Source organism: Falco peregrinus, chromosome 1 (assembly GCF_023634155.1).
Source record: "Falco peregrinus isolate bFalPer1 chromosome 1, bFalPer1.pri, whole genome shotgun sequence".
NCBI classification, from domain to species: Eukaryota; Metazoa; Chordata; class Aves; order Falconiformes; family Falconidae; genus Falco; species Falco peregrinus.
Genome location: NC_073721.1, coordinates 127,019,393 through 127,041,096, shown reverse-complemented (window position 1 = coordinate 127,041,096; position 21,704 = coordinate 127,019,393). Strand labels below are relative to the sequence as shown.

Below are 21,704 nucleotides of genomic sequence, written 5' to 3'. Positions count from 1 at the left end.
AGAATACTAGAGTCCTGTGATAGAACTCTAAAACAAATCTTGGTTTCACAGCAGCAGATGTGGCTCAGTTTAACAAGCTAATAAATGTTTTAAGTGACTAGAGAGCTGGGACTTTTATAATATGATCCAGGTTTAAAAGCTAAGAAGGGAGTCAACAGGTACTAGGAAAACAAAACCACGCAACACCTGTGTGGGTTTCTGCCTACTGCTGAATTAGAGAAATGTGGATACAAGCTCCTTTTGTAAAAACATTCCATTTTTGAGTGATACCTTAAGAAGTTATCCTACTACCAGAACACACGTTAACCTGAGAACTGAATGTTTCTGTTTAAAAAACTTGAACAAGAGCGATCACCAACGACAAGAGAAATGAGATACAGAGTTCAGTAAGATTGAAATTACAAATCTAACCTTGCTACATCCTCTTACACTTTAGTGCACGAGATGGTCAAGCTGCTTCATTAAGTCACTCAAATACCAAGGCATGCCCAACACTCCACACCGAAAGAGGCTGCCTAAAAAAAACCCAACAACCAGAAAGTGCAAATAAAACTTCGCACTAGACTCCACAGACGTCTTAAAACTGCAAGTGAAACCACAGAACTCGCACTGCCTTGTGCTCTGGAAGGCGGCGAAGCTCCCTAAGCCGAGCAACGCCAGGCAGGGCAGGGCAGGCGGAGCGGCCGGCTGGGGTGCACGGTGCCCCCGGGCCGGCGGCCGGCAGCCTCCGAGGCAAGGCCCGCCTGGCCGGCCGGGGGACGCCGTACGGCTGCCAGAGGGGCAGCAAGGCCACCAGCGCAGGGAACGGAGCGGGCGGCGGGGCCCGGGGACCCCGGTTGTTTGGGTGCCGGCCGGCCGTGGCCAGCCCTCCCCGGGAACCGCTCACCCGCGGCCGCGCCGCTCCGCCGGGATGCGCTCCCTTGCCGCCCGCCTCCTCTGGGACAGCTGAGAGGAGAACCGGGCCGGGGGCCAGCCCGGGCCCCCGCTCACCCCCGACCCTGCGGAGCTCCCCGGCCGGCGGGGCCCCGGCAGCGAGCGCTGCGGCGGCCACACGCCTCCCGCCTCCCCTCACAGCTTCCCGCCGCCGGGCCCCGCCCGCGCCCCCCGCCGCTCTCAGGGCTCGCCCCTCGCCTCACCTCAGAGCGCGGCAGGCCGCCGGCCGGCTCGGCTCGGCGCGGCGCCAAGAGAGCGAGGGCGGCCGCTGCCTCCTCCCCGTGAGGCGGGCTCGGCCCCGGCGCCCGAGGCGCAGCCTCCCGCCCTTGGCGGCGGGGAAGGAGGCGGCCGGGCCCTCTCCCGCACCCCCGCTGCGCCGCGGCCCGCGTCGCTCTCCGCCCGCCCGCCCGCCGGGCCCGCCGCCTCGGGGCGCCGCTCCCCGCGCCAGGCCCCGGCTTCCCTCCTTCCCGGCCTGCCCCGGCGCCGCCGTCCCCAGGCCCCCCTCCCCCGGCCGGGCTGCGCCTGCGCGGCGGCCCCTCTCCCCATCCGGGTCCCTCCGTGCGGTGTAGCAGGTCGGTAGGCGGGAAATGGCGACTGGCTGCTGAGCGGCTGCGGAGCGCGGAGCCCCGGCGGCGGTGTAAACACAGCGGCGCCCGCCCGGCCCGGCGCGGCCCGGCCCGGCCGCCGGGAACCCGGACACCAGGGGCTCGCCTCCCCGGCACCCCGCACCCACAGGTAACTGCCGCGGCGGCTCAGCCAGCGCGAAGTCCCAGCCCGGGATCAGGTGGGGAAGGCGAGGGGTGGCCGCTCCGGAGTGACCGGCGGGAGCCTCCCCTCGGGGCCTGCCCCGCGGCGGGCCCCCGTCCGCCCGCCCGTCCGCCGGGCTGCGCGCCCCTCTGCGTGCGGAGCCAGCCCGTCCCTCCCCGCTCACCTCCCCTCGCCGCCCGCGGAGGCCAGCCAGCCCCGGCCGCGCCGGAGCGGGAGCGCAGCCCGCCCGGGCCGGCCCCCTGCCCGCGGGGGAGCGGGCGGCGCGGCTGTCACCCCCCGCGCTGACACCCCCCGCCCGCCCCTCTAGGCCGAGGCCTGCGGTGAGCCTCCTCCGTCCCGCCCGCCCCGTCCCGTCCCGCTCCGCGGGCGGCGGTGGGCGCCGCGGGGGCTGCGCCGTGCGGGGCGGCGGGCGGCGGGGGCGCGTCCCGGGCCGGGCCGGCTCGGGGGCGTAGCTCCGCGGGCTGCATCCCAGCCCCTGCTGCGCACGGGCGGGCCATGTCCGCCGCTGGCTCCCGCGGAGCGAGCGCGCAGGACGCGCCTGTTGCTGGCTGTTGTTGTCGCCACCCGGGCGGCAGCGCTGGACGTGCCTGTCACCGGCTCCGGGGACACACACACGGGACGGGGCGGGGTGTGTGTGTGTGTGCCGCCCCGCCGCCTCCCCGCCGGGTGCCGGGCACCGGCGCGACGCCGCGGGCTGCCCGGGCAGAGATCCCGGGCGGCAGAAGGCTGCTGCGAAGGCTGTCAGCGCGGCCGGGCAGGGGGAGTAACGCCAACTTTGCTGTCACTTGTGAGGGCAGGAGGTGGGGGAACAGCGGCCGTGATGTGCCGGCCACTGGCGCGCGGGACCACCGCATTCTGAACCCGTTACCGGCATCCCCTGTCAATACTGGGAACGCAGCAGAAGGTATTAGCGTGTCACATACCGCATTGATTATCTGCTGGCTTCTGTGCTACCGAAGAATACTGTACAAGCCTGTTGCTCAATTTTACGGTACTTAGGAGCACATGAGTGGACAGGTCTTGCTATTTCTTTGTGACGGTTTGGGTGAGCTCTCGCCTAGGTCTGCCTAGGGTACTCGTTTCTCTGCGGTGATGATTGCAGCACTTGTTCTGAGCCCAAGCCTATTGTTGCTGGTCAGGGGGTTTCATAGTCTTGCAGTTGCTTATGGTGCACTTTAAAAAGCGATTTTGAGATTGCAGTTATTGACTTTGCCTTTCTTGATAAGTTTCCACTGTTACAATACAGTAGTCCACGAAGAGGATCTCTAAGTATACCTATTACTCTGTTGCCTTGGGCAAGTCACAACCTTTGTTGCCATTTCTCCATCAGTAAAATGGGGATAATAATACCTCGGAGAGTTGTTATAAGAAGTAGTTAATGTTTGTAGAGGGCTTAAAAGACCTAAGTGTTATTAATTAAGCCCCATGACACATTAAGGTAAGAGTTAGAGAACCAGGTTTACACATGGATGAACTGAGGCAGGAAGAGATTATGATTTAGCTAGAGTAACGTATTGGATCTGTGACAGTAGCAGAAAACAAGTTGTAACTACTTCATGCTGTAGGCAGAAGCGAACAGTTCTATATAACAGATATGATTCAAAGATTATTTGCCCCTCCCTCACCCCCCACCCCCTTCCCACTTCAAGCTTTTCTCCCTCAGGAGGCTTTGCCTGTGTGACTTCCAGTGACTGGATAGCTCCAAGGACACTTGTGGCTTGCCCACTTAAATATTTCAGCAGTTTTCATACCAAGATATATGTTCTAGGATGCAAGCCAAATCCCGACTTAAATTCCATAAAACAGTCTCCACTTTTCCCCTGAAAACATTGTGTGGAACTTAGTTAAGACTTGATCCTGTTCCAGTCAGTGGAGAATGCACTGAAGCTGACATTCCTGTTTCATGCGAGGAAGTTCTTTCATTAAAGAAAATATTCTCTTGTCAGTCTGTCCCAGAGATTTAATGGTACAGTTAGACCATTTTTCTAAAGTTGTAAACATTCCACAGATGCTGGAGCTGTACATGTATTTTCATAATCTGAAGGTAATTTTCCATCTTCAGATTTCCACCGCAAGTGTTAACTTCCTTCCACTGTGTTGATTCCCCAGCACGCTGATGTGACACTGTCGCAGGCTGAATAGCATTAAGCAGTTGAAGAAACAAACAAAAAAAAAGTCAACTGAATTCAAAAGGAAACTTAGTCTTCATCTTACAAAGTTTTTCCATACTGTATTGGCTTTTATTTTCTTTGATCGCTTGTAATGCTGTTGAGGTTGACAACTACTCCAACAAAAGTAGTGTCTGCAGAAGACTTTAAGAATCACCTTTCCTCTTCTGAAAGTTTTCTACGCAAGTATTTTGTTCCCATGGAAGAAACTTTTTCATAGGTGTAAGTGGAGTAATGACTGGGAGTACTTGCACATTTTTGTGAGAACCAATGCTGAAAGTCAAGCTGAACTATTTTGGCAAGAGCTTGCAAGAAAAGCTTGAGCAGGGGGGTTGGACAAGATGAACTCCAGAGTTCCCTTCCAACCTCAACCATTCTGTGAGTCTGTAAAAGCAGGATATATCAAGCAGGACTGGAATTTGGCAGAAATTTAAAATTAATGTGCATTTCTAGACATATGTACACTCTGACAGAAGCTTGAGAATTCTGGCCCTTTTGAAGGAATAACTGGAAGTTCCGGAACATCGTCATGATAATTTCAAGGTCACATCTGAGGCCAGGGTAATCGTACAACTCTAAAAATGCCTTTTGGAGTTTGTGGGTTTGCACCTTCTCCCGATTCAAACCCCGTACAAGTTTCTTCCCATCCATGTGTTTTCAGCCTGGTCTCCCTAGGGGAGCCAGATCCTATTGTGATAGTTTTTGGACTTTGATAATGTCAGCGCAGGATTATTAAGATTATCCCTGATTTAAAGGCTGCCCCCCCACACACACACACTCCCCCTTGTGACTGCATCCTTATCCCATACTTTCTCAGGAGCTTTCCTCTCTGACAAGTGCCTTTCTGATTCATTACTGTGAGCAGATCAGATATGATGGTTCTTACTCTTATTAACCCAGAAAGTAAAGGCCTAAGTGAATGAAATTCTTTCATTTACTGGCAGTTTACTTTACCACTGAAGTGTTGGCACCAATCTCTTGTAAATTTTAAATGGAAGATTGCTTTTCATCTGTTGTATATGAAAAGTTCATTTGATGTTTATACTTCCCAGTTAAGTCTTCAGAAAATGCAAGTATGCAGTATAAGTGCATAGTTGATTAATCAAATTCATAATGGATTGCAATTTTTACTAGTTAAATTGAATCATGCTGCTCTCATCCTGTAAGGGAATGGTGAACTCTTCACAAGCTTGTTTATAAAGAATAGCTGTCTCAGGCAGAGATTTTGACAGTCAGGCCCGATAGAGTACTTTAAACATAGGTTAATTTGGTGAAGTGCAGTGTTAGTTGCAGTGCAGTGTGTCTCTTCTGATTGCTTGGAGAAGCTCACATACACAGAGATTCTTGAAAGCCAATATAACATGTTGTTTACATGTTGAGTTGCCTAGATGGCCATTGTTTAGTATTTTAGAAAAATAAATATTTTACATTCACAGATGAAGACTTTTTCAATAGCACTTGAAAAATTAAGTGTGCAATCATCAACATGTAAAGGCATCAGTTTCAGAGGTGGGATGGTGGCATCCCAGTTGGCAGTCTTAGCTTCTAAATAGATTACTTCCCAATCAGATCAGTTTCAGTAATTACTTCAATTAAGGTCCTCTTAACTACAGAAAATAAGTTCTTTCATTGTACCTTGTGATCCAAAGAAAACACTTGTTAGGATGATCTGGTATGAGAAAGTAGTGAGTTGAGTATAAGCCTGAAGTGTATTTTCACCTTTGCCAGCACTGTCAGATGTGTGATCTCACAGATGTCCTTTGTTGCCTCAGTTTCCCTATCTCATGGGTTGGTATTTATGGTAATACCATGATCTGTGGACAAGCCAAGGGAAAGAAAACGTGCAGCTGCTGGTGGACAGCATTAACTTGGCAGCTGCATTGATCTCTGCTGTATTGACATAAAAAAATAGAGCTCCCCATGGGGAAAATTTCATGAGAGTCCAGCCCCATCAATCAGATTTCTATGCATCTAGCTAAAAATAACCCTAAAGCCAACATTTAAGAAGCTACCTATCTGTTGCATTAGATCTAATGAGGATCCTCTGTCCACCAACGACACGGATATCAGAGTTGCATGAAGAAGAGATGATGGAAATTGAAGTTATCCCTAACACTCCTGTCTGAATTCAGAATTTCTTTCTTTTGGGTGCAGAATCTTGTTAGAAGGCATAAAACACTTCTGGTTTTGAACTCATAATATTTATTGTAGTAGTGTAACTTTTAGTATAACATTATGAAAATAAGTTTAACTAAAAGGAACCGTTAACTCCACAGCATCTGGAAAATAAGCTATGCATACTTACTTAAAGTAGCACAATGCTAAAAAAATATATCTTACCATTCATTGCCAATATACCAAGTGCAAGTAGGAGAAAAAAAAAATCAAAGACTCGAAAAAAATTTGGATTAGAATTTACTTATGAATAAATTATTTTACATGTATAAACACACACAGTGGCAACACAGCAGGAGTGTCATCAGCACAGTAAGGCTAGGAAGGCGATACTGTAGGGCATGTTAGCATCCTTGAAGCTTCATATGAAAGAAAAGGAACCTGTCCTTATTTAGGCTATGCTTAGGAATAGCTAATTTAAATTAATAAATTAACAGGAACTTGGATCAAATCAGAGCAGTTGTTCTAAGTGATTTAGCTGCACTGATTCAGTCTAAATCATAACTCCGTTTACTTTAGGCAATTCTAAAACATGATTGCTTTGATTCACCCTATATTTTAGGAGGTGCTAATTAGAGGAAGGTAGGTAATTCAATCTAAGGATTAGACTATACCACAAAGACTTCAGTGGCACAGCAATATCAGCCTAGTTAGTGGTAAAACCCCTACACAAAGGGGTTCCTTTTGCCAGCACGAGTTGCATTTGCACTCACTAGGAGACTTGTTACCCTAGCTATATTTGACTAGGGAAAAATAGTGTTTCCCCCTTCCTTTCACATTTCTAAGAGGTAGTAGTATACAGGTAAAACTTCTGGTTTAGACACATAGATTTCCTTAATCTAGGTAGAATGTCAAGGGTACTCAGCATCTTCTGCTTAACGTACAGGGGCTGAAGGTGCTGGAGCAAAGAGTCTAATGCAGATATATTTGTTTCTTACCCCCTGTGGTGGGATTTTGCTTCATCTGTTGATAGCTTCCTCTAGGCTCGCTCTTCTGTAGTTTGCATCTCCTATCTGGTGTTTTTGAAGTATCCACTATTTCAGGAAGGAGTGGGCTAACTTGAGGTAACAGCTAGGATCTGTAGTCTCCTTTGTCCTTGCTTCATTTCCCAGTACCCTTTTCATATGAGATAACACAACCTAAGTTGTCTCTTTTCTCCCCTTCCTAGGAATTTCTCTAATTTTACTATCCTAGGGGAGCTCATTTAGGTGCAGCAGACTTCCTTTTATATGAAATAATGCCTTCGGGGTGCCCTGTGATGCCTGGTCACCTGATTCAAATCCATCACCTGAGAGGGAGATAAATCCTAGAGGTGAGGGCTCTGAGCTCAATTATGTTTGAAAATGTGGACAACTGCAACATGCTGCTTGTACTGCAGTCCTGTGTCTGTATCTGCATGCATGTCTGAGAAATAATGAACAATAACGTCTGTCAGAAGTTAAGTAAATAAAGACAGTAAGAGAAAGCTAGTTATTAGTAGTTACGTGGGCAGCAGTTATGTTTCCATGTTTGCCAAAGAAAAGCACAGTATGAACAGACGTTTTAAGGTTTGGTGTGGTTTTTGGTTTTTTTTTTTTTATTATTATTATTTGTGGAGGAGGGGAGGAAGGTAACTTATAGATAGCAGAAATATACACGAGAACATTAAAGGCACTTATGGGCTTTGTGTGTACTAAATTTAAATATAGTCTATTTGGTTGTATTACCTAGCTCAATGTATCTGACACCTTAGACTCTTGTCAAGACCAAGCGGTTGTAATTAAATAGATTTAAATATTGGAATATTGGAAAAGCTTGTTTATTTTGCTTATCAAGACAGAACCAATGAATATTAAAGAAGAAACCAAGAATGTTAGTGGAATCTTGATATTTTTAATTTATGTTCTTAAAAATACAGATTTGGAAGAAACTTTTGGAGACTTCAGTGTAGCTGAAGTGATCTTCTTAAACAACTGTAATTACTGGATTTATAGTTCCTTAGTCTTGTGTTGCTGAGGGACTAGAAGGGTTATTAGCTGTCATAAGAGAGAAGTCTTTGAGAGCTCAGTTGGAAAAATGGGCTGTATAGATACAGTTTTGGGTGAAGAGGTGTCATGCTTAATTACATTGTTGGACTTATTTGAAAATAATTCTTTTTTGATAGTGGATTGGTTTATTATATACCTGGGAACTGTTTGATAATGTTCAGTCTCAAAGATTAATGGTTAATATAAAAATGTCCTGAGTTAATTAACATAATAGAGTTCTAAACCATAAAATAGTATAAGATTAGAAAATAAACATTTGTCATCAGTGGTCCATGATTTCAGTAAGATTGCTCTTTCTCTTCTTTAGGTATTTTCTGTTCCCTTTCAGTTAGGTACTGCAAGGTTGGAGGAGTAGCTAGCTGTTAATGTGCCATTTGCTGGGAATTTGAAAGGCTGTATCTGCATTTAGATAGCTGGTATTTTGTCAGTATTACTAGGGTAAAGGGGTATAGGGCTTTCTTGTTTGTTTGATGGTTTAGTTTTATTTTTCAACTAAAGTAACAATGCTGATAAACCCAGTGCTTTTACATCGACTTACTTAGAGTGTTGTCAGTTCTTCATCTGTACTGTCGAACATTGTGTGGTGCAATAGGAACAGAACTGTAGATTGAGTCTGTTGGTGTGGAGGACTTGATGTGCATGTCGTTTTCATTTCTGGAGGTTTTAACTTGGTCTGGTCCCGTGACCTGTAGTGATGGAAGTGTGTCTTCCAGTTCAGTTTCAGGCAGAGGACTCCAGTTGGTATGCTCTGAGGCCGCTTTGTTATGCAAACCGAAACACTGTAGAGGGGATGATGAGATTTGTTTCAAAACCTCAGGCTAGATCCAAACTAAAAAACTGGTGCAGATGTATGTTAAACAGCATCTTGCCTTACGAGAAGGCAAAAGGTGCCATGCCACCCACTTTTAAACTTTTTGTTCAAGTTAAGCTTCTTGTGAAAGGAGTGAGAATCTGCACATGGCAGTTGATAGAATGGGACAAGTCTGATGTGAAAAGGCTGTATCAGAGGGTTAAAAGCCTTCAGTCAGCCATCATAGAATAGAAGCAAGTACAGAAGAGAATCTGTACAGAGCTTTCTGAGTACCTGAATGGGTGCTTTTTCACCTGTTACTTGAGTTCCATAGCTCAGCTCTGCTCTTTTGCCTGTGGCTAGGTGGACACTCCTCATTTGCTTTTGCACAAAGTCTGCTGAATTAACTTTGTTTGCAATAGATGGTTGTTTAAACTAATCTGGGTGGACTTTGTTTACCCTCTGTATTCAAAGAGAGTTCAAAAAAATAATTTCTGTTTTATAATGTATATGATACTGAAAGGATGAGGAGAGAATGACTTCCCCTCCACCCACCCACTTTAATATGTAGGTTTTTAAATACTACTCTGTAGTGCTTGGGGACAAAAGGTGTCAACCATTTACATGAATGGTGTTCTCAGCATTTTTCTTCAAACTCTATTTCTGAGTTACTTTATTGTCATGTTGTGTCATAAACGAGGATTCTTCTGAACAAGGTAATCACAAGCTGAAATAATCCAGTTAGTTATATGTTGTTTCTTGAACAGCAGAATTGATAAGATCTGTTTTCCTGTGGACTTGTATTCCTTTTACCTTCCAGCCCCCTCCTCTCTAGCGACAGCATTTCAAGTATCCCCACCCCTAGTCAGAGCACCTCCTGTTTGCTCTGCCTCCTGGTGCTTGCGGTGCCTGCGCTGGATTTGCTGGCTGTGCTGGAGCAGAACGCATAGCTGTTCGTTCACTGCCCTGCCTCTGCACAGGAGCTGACCTTTTTTTTTTGTAGAGGTAGGCTAGGAAAGGAGATGAGGTGGAGTGTGTCTGTGTGTAGCCAGAGTGGATGTGGGGTAAGGACTGGGCTGTGGCTGTTTTGCTTATTGGGGGTGCTAAAAGGGTCTGTCTTGCCTACATAGCTTTTCATTTTCAGAAAACTTGTGGGAACTTGGCATATTTGATATTTCTCTCCCTCTGTGAAACAGTGTTGATGTAGTCACTGAGTTCCACGTTTACCTGGGGAAGACTGGCAGACACACAGACAGTTATGGACAGTGCAAATGTATTAAGCCTTATTTTCTGTAGAAACAAGGCTGTAAAAAAATCAACAGTAATAGAAAAAGCTTGTAAATATTTATGCTAAAGAATACAGCCCATCAAAGAGTATGGTAAGCGAATGAAACCCATGACATAAAATACTGTTGCTTTAAAAAATTTGTGACCGGATGGTCTTTGTTAAAATAACATGCCAGAAAAGGCAAATTTTAAACCTGAATAGTTTCAGTGATCACATCAACACAAAAAAACCAGCCTCACGGCTGATAATAGAGCAGATGAGGCTGTGGTTCCAAAGCAGCTTGGAACAGTCTCTTGGCTGCTGCAGTCCGCCACTGACCAGGCAGTGAAACCGGGCAGGATGTGTTCCTTGGCCTTGAGAGCAAGCAGCGAGATACAGGTTGTATCCTCCCAGCTAAGCGCTCTTCCTTCAAAACAGGGTGACCTCCTCTCTCCTGCCTGTAGGGAACAGCCCTCTCCCACGTGTTCCTGAGCACCATCCAGGAGGATGCTGTGCCATTGATGCCATATGTGACTGTGCCAGAGAACATGCTGACAGCTGAGCAGTTGTGTTAAGTTATGTGGTTATACATGGGTGATCATGGTACAGTGCTTTAACGCCATGCCCTGGGCTTGCTGGCTTACTACTCGAAACCGTCCTTTCCCCTGCCAGGAGTTGTATGTTTTCATTCCATCCCTTGTTCTGTGATTCTGTTTACTAAACTGGCCTAAAAATATGGCTAAATGGAGGGTTAGCTGAGCGCCAGAGCTGTGTCAGGGAGAGTGCAGGAGTATGACGGCAGTTAGATGGGTTTAGGCTGTCGTGGAGCCACAGCCTGTCAGAGCAGCAAACTCTGTCATGCGGGTGAGAGCGAGCTGTGCTGGAGAAGGGGAGGCTGGAGCTCCCTGTGCCAAATCCCCAGCAAAAACTAGTGTCTTGCAACTGCATGCTGAAAGGCAGCAAAGTCAGTAGAGGAATGAATAGCTCCTTAAACTGACTTTATTGTCGGAAAAAGCATCGCTGAAAGACAGGCTGCCTTTTCTTCCCCTCTCCCCCTACCCACTTCCCCTTGATCGTAATGCACAATGAAAAAGTACCTATGGAGCTGGAAGGGGTGTGAAGGAAGGAGGTATGGAAACTAGAAAGCATTCCTTCTATTTCCATTAAAACGTTTATAAATATCAAGAATATTGCTTCATGATTTTGCTAAATTATTTATTCAATATTTCTACTGAAAAGTATTGTGTGCTCTATCATAGGTACTATATGGCACAAAGGTGACAACTAACTTTCTTCCAAGTATTTATTTGGTATTTAAGTTAACTTGCATTAGGTTTGTTATTTAAATTAAATTAGGTCTCCTCAATATCTAGAAAATTCTCCCAAATTATAATGTAACTGCTTCATAATCTAATGAATTAACCGCGCTCAAGAAAACTTGCTTTGCTTTGGAACATGGCACAGGCCTTTCCTGTCCAGTGGAGTTCCTGATGGAGAGGCTAGGTTGACGCTTGATACTGAGGAATCATTGGAAAAAAATCTAACAACTGTGTAAGCTTATAGGTGACAACAGCACTTCTTGTTCTTGCAGATTTCTCTGTTTTAAAACATAGAGATACAGGTTTCTGGATCGAGTGTGGAGATTAGTGGACTTTAGCTGCCTCTATTCCATTCAGATTTATTAGTGTAGCATATGAATCCATGCCCCATAATACATATGCACAGCCTTCCTTTGCTCTGACTCCAAAAGGCTCTCAGGTTGCCAGACATACTAAAATACTAGCTGGTTTTGCATTTTTTCTTAAGAATGTAAACCTGTACCATATGGCATCGGTAACGGTAGTATTAATAGTGCTGTAGCTTCTACCTTTTTCTCAGACATAAACTTTCCAAAGTAAGGCACCAGGCAAACACTTATCTTCTCACTCAACAGAGCAATTCCCTGCTTGTTTACCAAGCAAGAGCCATATCTGCTACTTTACAGCCACATAGTTATTGTTTCATTACATCTTACACATTTTGAAGTGGCAGAGATATGTTAGACCAAACTGGAGGCAATTAGTTTGTGAAATAAATAAGCAAAATTCAAGGTAGAATCGAAGTAGAATGGAAACATTACAGCGTATATGCAGATAGGTTTGGCTTGCAAAACTTTTGTTGCTGTTGGTAACTTGTGCTTATTATACTTTGTATTGGAATATTGACCAGAAACTTTCTATAACTTTCCACTGTGAGGTTTGTTTCTTCCTGGGGATTTCTGACCCAAAATAAGACAGAAAAAAATATTAATGACAGAAAATAAAATGTGTAAAATAGCCTCATTGTGATGGGATCAGACAGGTCCCTGAAACTCCTTTCAGGTAAGGTTTTGAAACTGAATGAGATACGAGTTGATAATGTCTCAGTATTGTGGTTATATGTAAAAACATCATATCACTCACAAATCAGTAAAGCTGGTAAAACTTTAGCACTACTTTTCGTATCAGTTTTTAACTTGGGTACATGTACAAATTAGCAAATTAATCTTAGAGACTGCAATTTATAAGAATGATCTTTTCCATGCAAGAAAAAGGCCAGAATGGAATATGAAAGTCAGGTTTAAATCAGCATGTATATGTAGTGGAAAACATTTAGTTTAAAATTTTTATGGACAGTAATTGATAAAAATCTTGACTGTGATGGTATTTCCCCCCTTTTTAATAACAGGGTTGGTTGGTTTATTTATTTTAAAACAGGAAGGCCAGGTGCGAGAAAACCATAATAGCACCCCTTTATAAAGTAGAGAGCACAGTTTGAACTATTTTTAAAGGTTTTGAAGCTTTATGTTTTCCAGGACAATAAGGATCATATTATCATTTAAAGAGTTTTTATCCTACAATAAAAATAATCTTCTGTTTTAAGGCCAAAGGAGCAGCCAAAACTTTATCTAGCCTTTTAAAAAGAGATCAACCTGACAAAGTCCTGTGGAATATGTGATTGTGGTTCTGATACCACAGGAGGATTAAGGTGAAGTAGAGCAAGATTAGGTTTTCTGGTGAAGTTAAGCAAAAGGCAGCTCTCTTGTCTGTGTAGACCTTGCAAAAATTACTAGTTTCTCAAAACAAACACAAAAGTTACACCATGGCTTCTGTAATCCAACACAGACTTACTTGAGCTTATTACTCTTAACTTTTTTTTGTTTGTTTTTAATTAAAAAGATAACTAATATGGATGAGATGAACAATTAAAAAAAGTAATTCATTAGGATTTTTTTGTGGTCAGCCAACATCCTGGAAGGTCTGTTCAGGAAGTGTTTAGCAACCTGTCTATACCACGGGTTGTAACAAGGGGGAGATGGCTTCCAAAAATAGGCTCCCTGTGTGCCTAGCAGCATGGATTAAATGTCCAGAGAGCCTAATATGTCTAAAGACAGCTGGTCCATTCCAGGATCTCAACAGGAACGGTGCTGTTTGTAGTGGAATTCGTTATCCACTCATCTAAAACTTGGGCACTGCAAATCTGTACTTCAAAACATCTCCACTATTGGTGAGCTCCGCAATATCTGAAGATGACTAATGTAAAATGCTTGTCTTGGCAACATCAGAGACTGTAAATAGTATCTTTCTTTGGCAGTAGATTTTGGGGTTCTGTTCTGAGATTCTCTTCAACAATTAACCCAGCTCTCCATTTTTATTTCTTGGTTAGTAGTCTGACCCAAACTGAAAAGACTGAATTAATTAGAAGCATGTACCCACATTCGCAGAGATAAAAATATCTTGGCCAGGAGGGAATAAACTTTCAGTTCCAAATGCATGTAGTGTAATCAAAACAAAGCCTCACTAGCAACGCAATGGCAAAACAAAGGTGCCTAGAAATATGATTGCTAGAGCAGAAAAATAAAGTAACAAAAAATCTATTATCTGTTAAGGCCAGTTGTGAAAAGGCACCTTCATTCTTTGGCAAAATCTTTCTATGAAAATCTTTTGTTTAGGGGAGATGGTTAATCTTTGGGAGAGTAGAACTATGTATGTGAGCCTGAGACAGACATACTGAGGAATCATCGTTAAAACATGGGGACTGAAGACCAGGGTTTCCAAGCATGATTTTATTTCAGGTTGAAATGACTTAGTAACCTGAAAGAGAGGGAGAAGAAAAGGTGCTTTCAATGAAGCAAGATAAAATTAGAGTTATGTCACCGTCCACACAGTGGACTCGTGATGGTTCGTTTACTATGATCTCAAAGTGCAAAAAATCAAGGTGACCATGCCAAGGGGTTATGCTTTGATCAAACAGCACAACTTTATTGTTTGCCCGTAAAGCGGCGTGTGATAGAGTGGCAGGGAGGGAAGGAAAGGTAAAGTAAAAAGAAAGGAAAGAGGATTATAGCTACCACCACGAGTCCAAGGCGTCCCTATGGTCCCAGGTCCAGGCAGCGTCCCACCCATCCTTCCGATCCTCGTGATCCTTGGTGGGAAAGATCTCCAAGGTTCGGTTGCTAAGGCACCATCTTTTATTGCCAAGCAACACACCTCGCTCCTCCTCTGGCCCATGGGTTGTTGCCAGTCTCACCTTCTTGAGCACGGTTACCAGCATGTCCAAAGAGGGGTGCCCGAGGCGTGGTTTGCCTTAGAGGCGGGTAGCTTCGGGCCAGAAGGTGTGTTTTTGTATTATAATGAAGAAAAGTTCACCTGAAGTTCAAGTTTTCTGGTTCGTTGCTATGGCAGTGGTTGTGATCCATCTTCCGGACAGCGGGTATGTGGCCTTATTGTAGTTGTTCCTTCCAGTCCCAGGTAGCAGGGAGCGGCATAGTACTCCTCATACTGTGCAGTTCTCCTTCCCAGGGTCTTTGTGTCTGGGTGTCCATGAGGACCACATTCCATCTCCAGGTCTCTGTTGGCAATGTTGAGACAATATTGTTCTCTTTGGCCCGACTCTTACAAGGTGCCATTTGCATTTGATCTCTGATAGTTACAATTGCTAGCTATTTATTTGATGGAACTTGTGGTTTCTTTATATATTTATCCAGATTTCATAGCCAAGCACCAACATTTGAATAGTACATATTGTGTGTTTTGCTGGTTTTATAAGTCATTGTCTTTTTATCTTGTTTTTATGTACATTATACTAGCACTACTTCCAGACTTTGAACCACGGTTTCCTAGTTAATAGTTGTCTCTCTAGGAGGCAGTTGCAGAAAAACACACTTGAAAGATTTGAGGAGAGTGACAGGTAATAGTGTATGTTGCAAAATATGAAATACATCAGCTGGAATAACATGAAATTGCTGTAATTTTCTAGGGAAGGAGAATAAGTTGGTTAAAGAAAGGCCAAAAGTCTTTGAGGGGGAAAAGTCTCAACATCTTTGAACTAACAAAAAACATTTACTTGAAGTTTGTAAAGGCTTTGGGGCCTGTCTGGATGAAAGACATTGTCTATAAGTCATTTCCCTTGACTTTGTTGTGAGTCCAGACAGGTATATCATTACACTGTGGTTATCGTTTGTCCCATATTTCTCTCTCTTGACCTGGCATAGGCTTACCAACTTTTTGTCCATTTCCCATGGTGACTCAGGCTTCTTTGTACACTAGCGTAAGATCTTATGTTTCTTGAAAGCATCACTAGTACCATGTGAATGGACTTCAGCCAGCTCAATGAACACATCTTCTCATTGGGATGTTTCTTCATACTTGAAATCTGGGTCACATTACAGTAATGAAATGTGCTGATGAAATATGACTGGTATTGTTTGTTTAAAAGGAAGTTGAAGAAAATATTTGTTCTTGGTTTTTCTTTCTGTGGATGTGCCCACTGTGATCCAGCTTGTATATCCAGAAATATTTGAAAGAAATGAACACATTTTCTCAGCAGCGAGGTCTGCGCTATCCGAGCTGGTTGATAGTGAGCCACTGAACCTGCCACTGGTAGCTCACAAATTGAAACCCAGGTATCAGTTGTCACAGCTGTTAAATTTGGTGACAGTTCACGGCTTTGTGTGTGTTGGTCATGCATCCATCTCTATATCTGTATCTACAATATAGACAGCATGCATTGACATTCTTGCTCAAAATCTAAAAAAAATATTTTACTTCTTTCTTGGCTTTGCGTAAAAAATGTTTCAAGAAATGCTGCGGAAGTAATGCAGGAAGAATATTGTGGTTGTTAAAATCGGATATATTTCACAAAATTTTTCAGTGTGCTTTGTTTTGCAGTGTGAATCTTTTACACTCATTGGTCATGGCAAAATGATGGCAAAAATTGATGTATGGGCACAATTCCTCTGAGGAAAGGGAGTGTTTTTTGGCTTACTTCTGTCATTTGGAAGGGAGGTGTACTGTGGCAGCAGAAAACAAATATTCTGTCAACATAGGCTGTGTCCACACTAGGAGGTTAATATGCTCTATAGCAGCAGAATCACAGAATCATTGAGGTTGGAAAAGACTTTTAAGACCATTGAGTGCAACCATTAACTTAGCACTACCAATTCCACCACTAAACCACATTCCTAAGTGCCATGTCTACACATCTGTTAAATACCCCCAGGGATGGTGACTCCATCCCTTCCCTGGGCAGCCTGGTCCAGGGCTTGACAACCCTTTTGGTGAAGAAATTTTTCCTAATACCTGATCTAAATCTTACCTGGCGTGACTTGAGGCTATTTCCTCTCATCCTATCGCTTGTTACATGGGTGAAGAGAAGCTCTGTGTATCAAAAACATTGAGAATCCCAACATATCTGATGCAAGTTCCTCATAATTCCCTCTTCTCTTACTGTCTCACCTCCTAGGAGAAGGTCAATCTGCCTCCTGACGCCGTGCAGGGTGGTGAGGTAGGCTCACAAGCTTCCTCTAGCTCTGTACATCTGCACTTCTGTGGTGTTAGGGAGTGCGTGATGCTCTTTGTGATCCAGTGAGGATTTGCAGCATCTCTCTGATCTGCCTGGGAAGGACCTGGGTATTACATTTCAATGCTAGAGAAATTGATGAGATAGGTGGGATCTATTTATTTATTTATTTATCTGGTGTGTTCCTGTCACTCACCAAGTTACACTCCTGAAGCGTGTTCAGTTGTCTTAATCCTGTAGAACTTTTCTGGTGTTCAGGCTTGGCATATACAGTTTACAGTGGTGGCCATTCAGTGTTATTACTGAGCACCAAACTGAATTTATAAATTGTTCAACACTATAATTTTAGAATTTCTTGTCAGTTCTCTCTTCCTATTGTTTGTCACTACTGTTCTTTTACCATCCTGCATCAAAAAGCCTTAAACCCTGTAATTACATGTGCCTCACCTAATTTTTCTTCTATAGTTTTGGGAGAAATAGGTAAAATAGTAGTACCATGTGTGGTGGGAAAAGAAGATAATCCCTAACTGAAAGTTTCATGGATGTATGCTCTTATTTAGAAATATGAGTCGTTCACAGGAATTTCTTTCCTGTAGGTACACTGTACCTGTGCCATGGAATAACAACAGTATTTACAGAGGAGTGAGCCTGACAACTTAGTGTGTGGGCACTCAGGGAAATGGGGAATTTATTGCAGCTGTAGCTCATTCAGCTGCTGCTTTTTAATAGCTCCTTCATTTCTTATTTTCCTGTCTCAGAAGTTGTTTAATGAGAAATTCATTTAGACCCTCTTTGTTGTGTATTTCTCTTTCGAAGAATGAGGGTTTTCCCTTCCCCCCCCCCCCCATTCCCCCCACCCCCCACCCCCCCATTCGTGGTTTATTGTAAATGTAGAAAGAATTTGAGGCTTTGAGAGTTTAACCTATGACATGTATACAGTGCAGAAACATGGCTCGAGTTTTTAAATATTCAGTATATTTGCTGCTAATATATGTAGTTGACTTCACGTTCATGATGTTGCGGTAATGATTCAGTATCAACTCTTCATGATGAGAAGGAATTACACTACTGCACAGAGAGGGGATTTTGAGCTGCAAGCTGCTGAAGGAATCTGCTGAAAAGAGAATTAAAGTACAAAAATTGCTTAGGATTGTTTAGTGTAATCCCACATGACTCTGGTCTTAGCACGTGTTTCTGGCACAACCAAGGTGGCAGCTAAGTCAGCCTTGACAGAACGAGGTACTCGGTTACACATGCGTTTAGTCAGGCTCTTTGCCGAGTGGCATGCTGTGGTGAAATCCGAATTGTACGTGTTTGAGGAAGGAAATTCATGTACATGTTTAGACTTGATTATTTTGACTGAGAGAGTGTTTTAAGTATTGTAGTCTGGTTTATGCTTGTTGCAGAAAAGAAACGTGACTATAATTCAAGTAGAAACTGGCCACTGCCAAATGTATCAAGCATTAGAAAAGCAAACTCCTGTCATTGAGAGGATTGCAGGTAGCTGTTGCTAAGTCCATTAGAGATACTTATAACCCCAGGCTTGATACCCAGGGTGTGAAATGAGCCAAAGAACTCTCTGGCAGTGGTGTACAGATGAGTTGAATGGTTCCTTGCTGGATAAATACATACTCACCGTTGACAAACATTACATTGGTTCGTCTTTTGCCTAATACTTGTTTCAGTTCTAGGAAAATCAGGCAACGTGGAGTATAGCAAATTCTTCTCCTCAACTCCTCAGCAAAACCACGTTTCCTATACCCGAGGGGCCCTCATGAGTATAGCCTGCCTCTTGCTCTTGTCTTGCTTCCTGGCAGGAAGGAATGCAAACAACAACCCATGCGACCTGTGCAATACAAAAGGAGAAGGGTTAGTTGTTCTGGCTGGCATAGGGCTGCCTGGCAAGTCAGAGATGGGAAGGAGGCGACTGTGCTGGGCTGGGGATGCCCATTTGAAACCAATTGAAGCTGGGATTGTTGAAGTGTTCGTGACTGCTGTCTGCACTCCTCTGCTTACTTCTCTGCCCAAGAGATTGCTGTCTGTGATCCAACACTGATCTCCCTGTAATATACATCTCGTAGAATTTCAGAGAGTTACAATTCAGCCAAATTAATTCCTAAACAGGTTGATAATAAAATTCCCTTTTTCAAATTGTGGAAGGACTAGAGCTCCTTGGAGAGTTTTAAGAATATTTTTAACATGTCAAAACAGTGTTGTTTTTATCAAACTTCCTTCCAACAAATTGGTATTTAACTTGAAACGTGGATATATTTAAACTACTTGGTTTAAAACTTTAATGGCCATTTTCTGTCTCAGGCTGTATTTCCTGCTAGGATTGGGAATTAGTTCATCTCCCACATACAAGAACACAGAGAAACCTTAAATGTAATTGTTCTTTTTTCAGCTGTCTAGGATAATACGATTTTGGTAAGTCATGCTAACTTAAAAGTACATGACTTAATGCACACAATGTTGATAAAAAGTAATGCTTTCCACGATATTTCTGAAGTGAAACTACATGTTTTAAGGTATCTTTGGACCATCCTGTCCATTGATGTTTGATAATTTCTTCAGTTCTATAATTAGGTCCTCTGATTTGCACAGAAATACAATGGAAGCATATGTGTGTTGTAGATCCTTCCCACTATAAATCACGCCCAGAAAATTAATCTGGCAGCTGTTTGTAAGAAGGAAAAGTAGAGATGCAAGTCCTGATAACAAGCATATTTATTTTACATCTTTGTATAAGAAAGTTATTTTAAATTTTTTTATTTTTCTAGTGGTAAAGAGTCAGAACAGAAAATAGGATTAAAATCTCTGGGGATTTTTTTTCATTATTTCTCTGCATTACTTTTTTTTTACATACAGTAGATCCTTTTAAATGAAATGCAGATTTTTTTGCAAATATTAGTAATGAAAGGATACTCTTCATGGCCTCGGGAGTTTTAATGCTTCTGTTACTAGAGGGCGCAAGATTATAAGGAATCACTTTTTATAAATTTAGGCTATGGTTTTTGTGGTCTTTCCTTAAACCTCAAATATCAGTCTGCTTTTGCTGTAGTTACTTCAGTCATTTAGAATCTTGATTTGTCCTCCTCCCTTCTGTAAATGGCTGTTGCTTTAAACTACTGATGGAAAATGCTGGATATGTAAGTACAAAAAATGAAATCTGATGTTTGCTGGCAGTTAAAACAAATACTATATGTAACAAACTATTTCATTCTTGACAATACTAATTGAGTACTTTTTTGGTTGAGTCTTCTAACAGTAGCATCAGTAGTTGTGTTATTCTTCACTAGCTGGAACACCTTTCGTTTGAGATTGAGATTTATCCAACTGTGAACAAATGCAATTGTGTACAGTTTTTGGACTGTTTTTGAAAAAATGTTACCACAGTATTTCCATGCCTGTGAATCATACCAGTGCCACCGTTGCCTTTTCCTAAACAAGATAGCTATTGTGACATTGCTTATATTTTAAGTGTTGTAGATTATTTATTCTGTCTGTGAGGCAATACGATACATGCTAAATGAACTTCAGAAAAGCAGATTCTGATTCCTATTGTGATAAGCATATGCTTTTCTTTTGAAAAAAATAAAAGCTTTTTGTCACGACTTCAGCTAGGAAATGTGTATTACTTTCTTACCGGTATTTCTGAGCGTTACTATTCAGACGGATTTGTTAGTACTTCTTTTTTTGCTCCTGATCCAGTATACGTATAATTTTAAGCACATGAGTAGTCCCATACAAATTAACCAGAGTATGAGCTTCCGTCAGCTGAAGAAGGCATATCTCTCAGTCCAGAGAAGCAGTTATATTTATGCACAAGTTTGACTATACCAGCAGTCCAATTGAAGGTTGGAGATGAATGGGACACATTCCCTGGAATGGCCTTTTACTCTGCTTTAATAAATACTGCCCTTGCATGAGTCCTTCTGTGGCCTAATCTTATTCCCAAATACAGTTGTATTGAAGATCAATCTTAAGTTCCTATGTTGAGCTGCTATATCCTCACCTATATTGAATGCATAGTCTCACTTATGATTTCTTCTTCTGTGAACACTTGACACGAATTTAGATTTATGCCTCATCTCAGATTTAATGTAGAGACTTAAAATGAAGTATTGTGAGGAACACAGAGCTGGAAAGGACTGCGTAGGTCATTGAGTCTAGTCATCTGATGCTGAAGACACCAGGCACCATACAATCCTTTTCATCTTAAAAGCAGGTAGATTTTTTTTTGTTCCTGCTACTCAGATTGGAGGGTTTTGCAAAAACCTCATTGATCTAATGGTTAGATGTAGCCACGGCCAGATGATATTAATTTGTTCTTCTGCCAGTGTTACGCCTTAACTTAAATAGCTCTTCTCTTTGATTTAAATTAAGCCATATATATGGATGTAAAAGGTCGGTGCATCAGAACGCTGTCAGTGTTATATAATTTTTTGAATTCATGATCTGAAGCTTAATACATTTCTTCAATGACTAACTATTCTTGTTTTTTTCCTTTTATAGCTTTACATGTGGTACACATGAAAATGAGGCTGAGAACGCGGAAAGCTTCTCAGCAATCGAATCAAATTCACACACAACGTGCTCCGAGGGCAAAGAGGAAACATTCGGAGGTAGAAGAGAGCTTACCTGTTGGCGGAGGAAAACCACAGAAAAATGAAACTGGCTTGTTGTCTTCAATCAAAAAGTTTATTAAAGGAAGCACACCCAAGGTACACCATCAGTGGGTTCTTTTATTTTTTAAT

At 43.1% G+C, this 21,704-nt stretch overlaps 1 protein-coding gene across 1 annotated transcript in view; it reads left to right on the top strand.

Annotated features, from left to right (window-relative positions):
- Positions 1–1,464: 1,464 nt before the first annotated feature.
- CTDSPL2 (CTD small phosphatase like 2) overlaps positions 1,465–21,704 on the top strand; it is a 43,420-nt gene continuing 23,180 nt past the window's right edge. The window contains exons 1-2 of the mRNA XM_055817214.1: positions 1,465–1,668; positions 21,463–21,671. Coding sequence (XP_055673189.1) covers positions 21,480–21,671 — 192 coding nt within the window. The 5' untranslated portion in view covers positions 1,465–1,668; positions 21,463–21,479. The remainder of the gene's footprint in view (positions 1,669–21,462; positions 21,672–21,704) is intronic.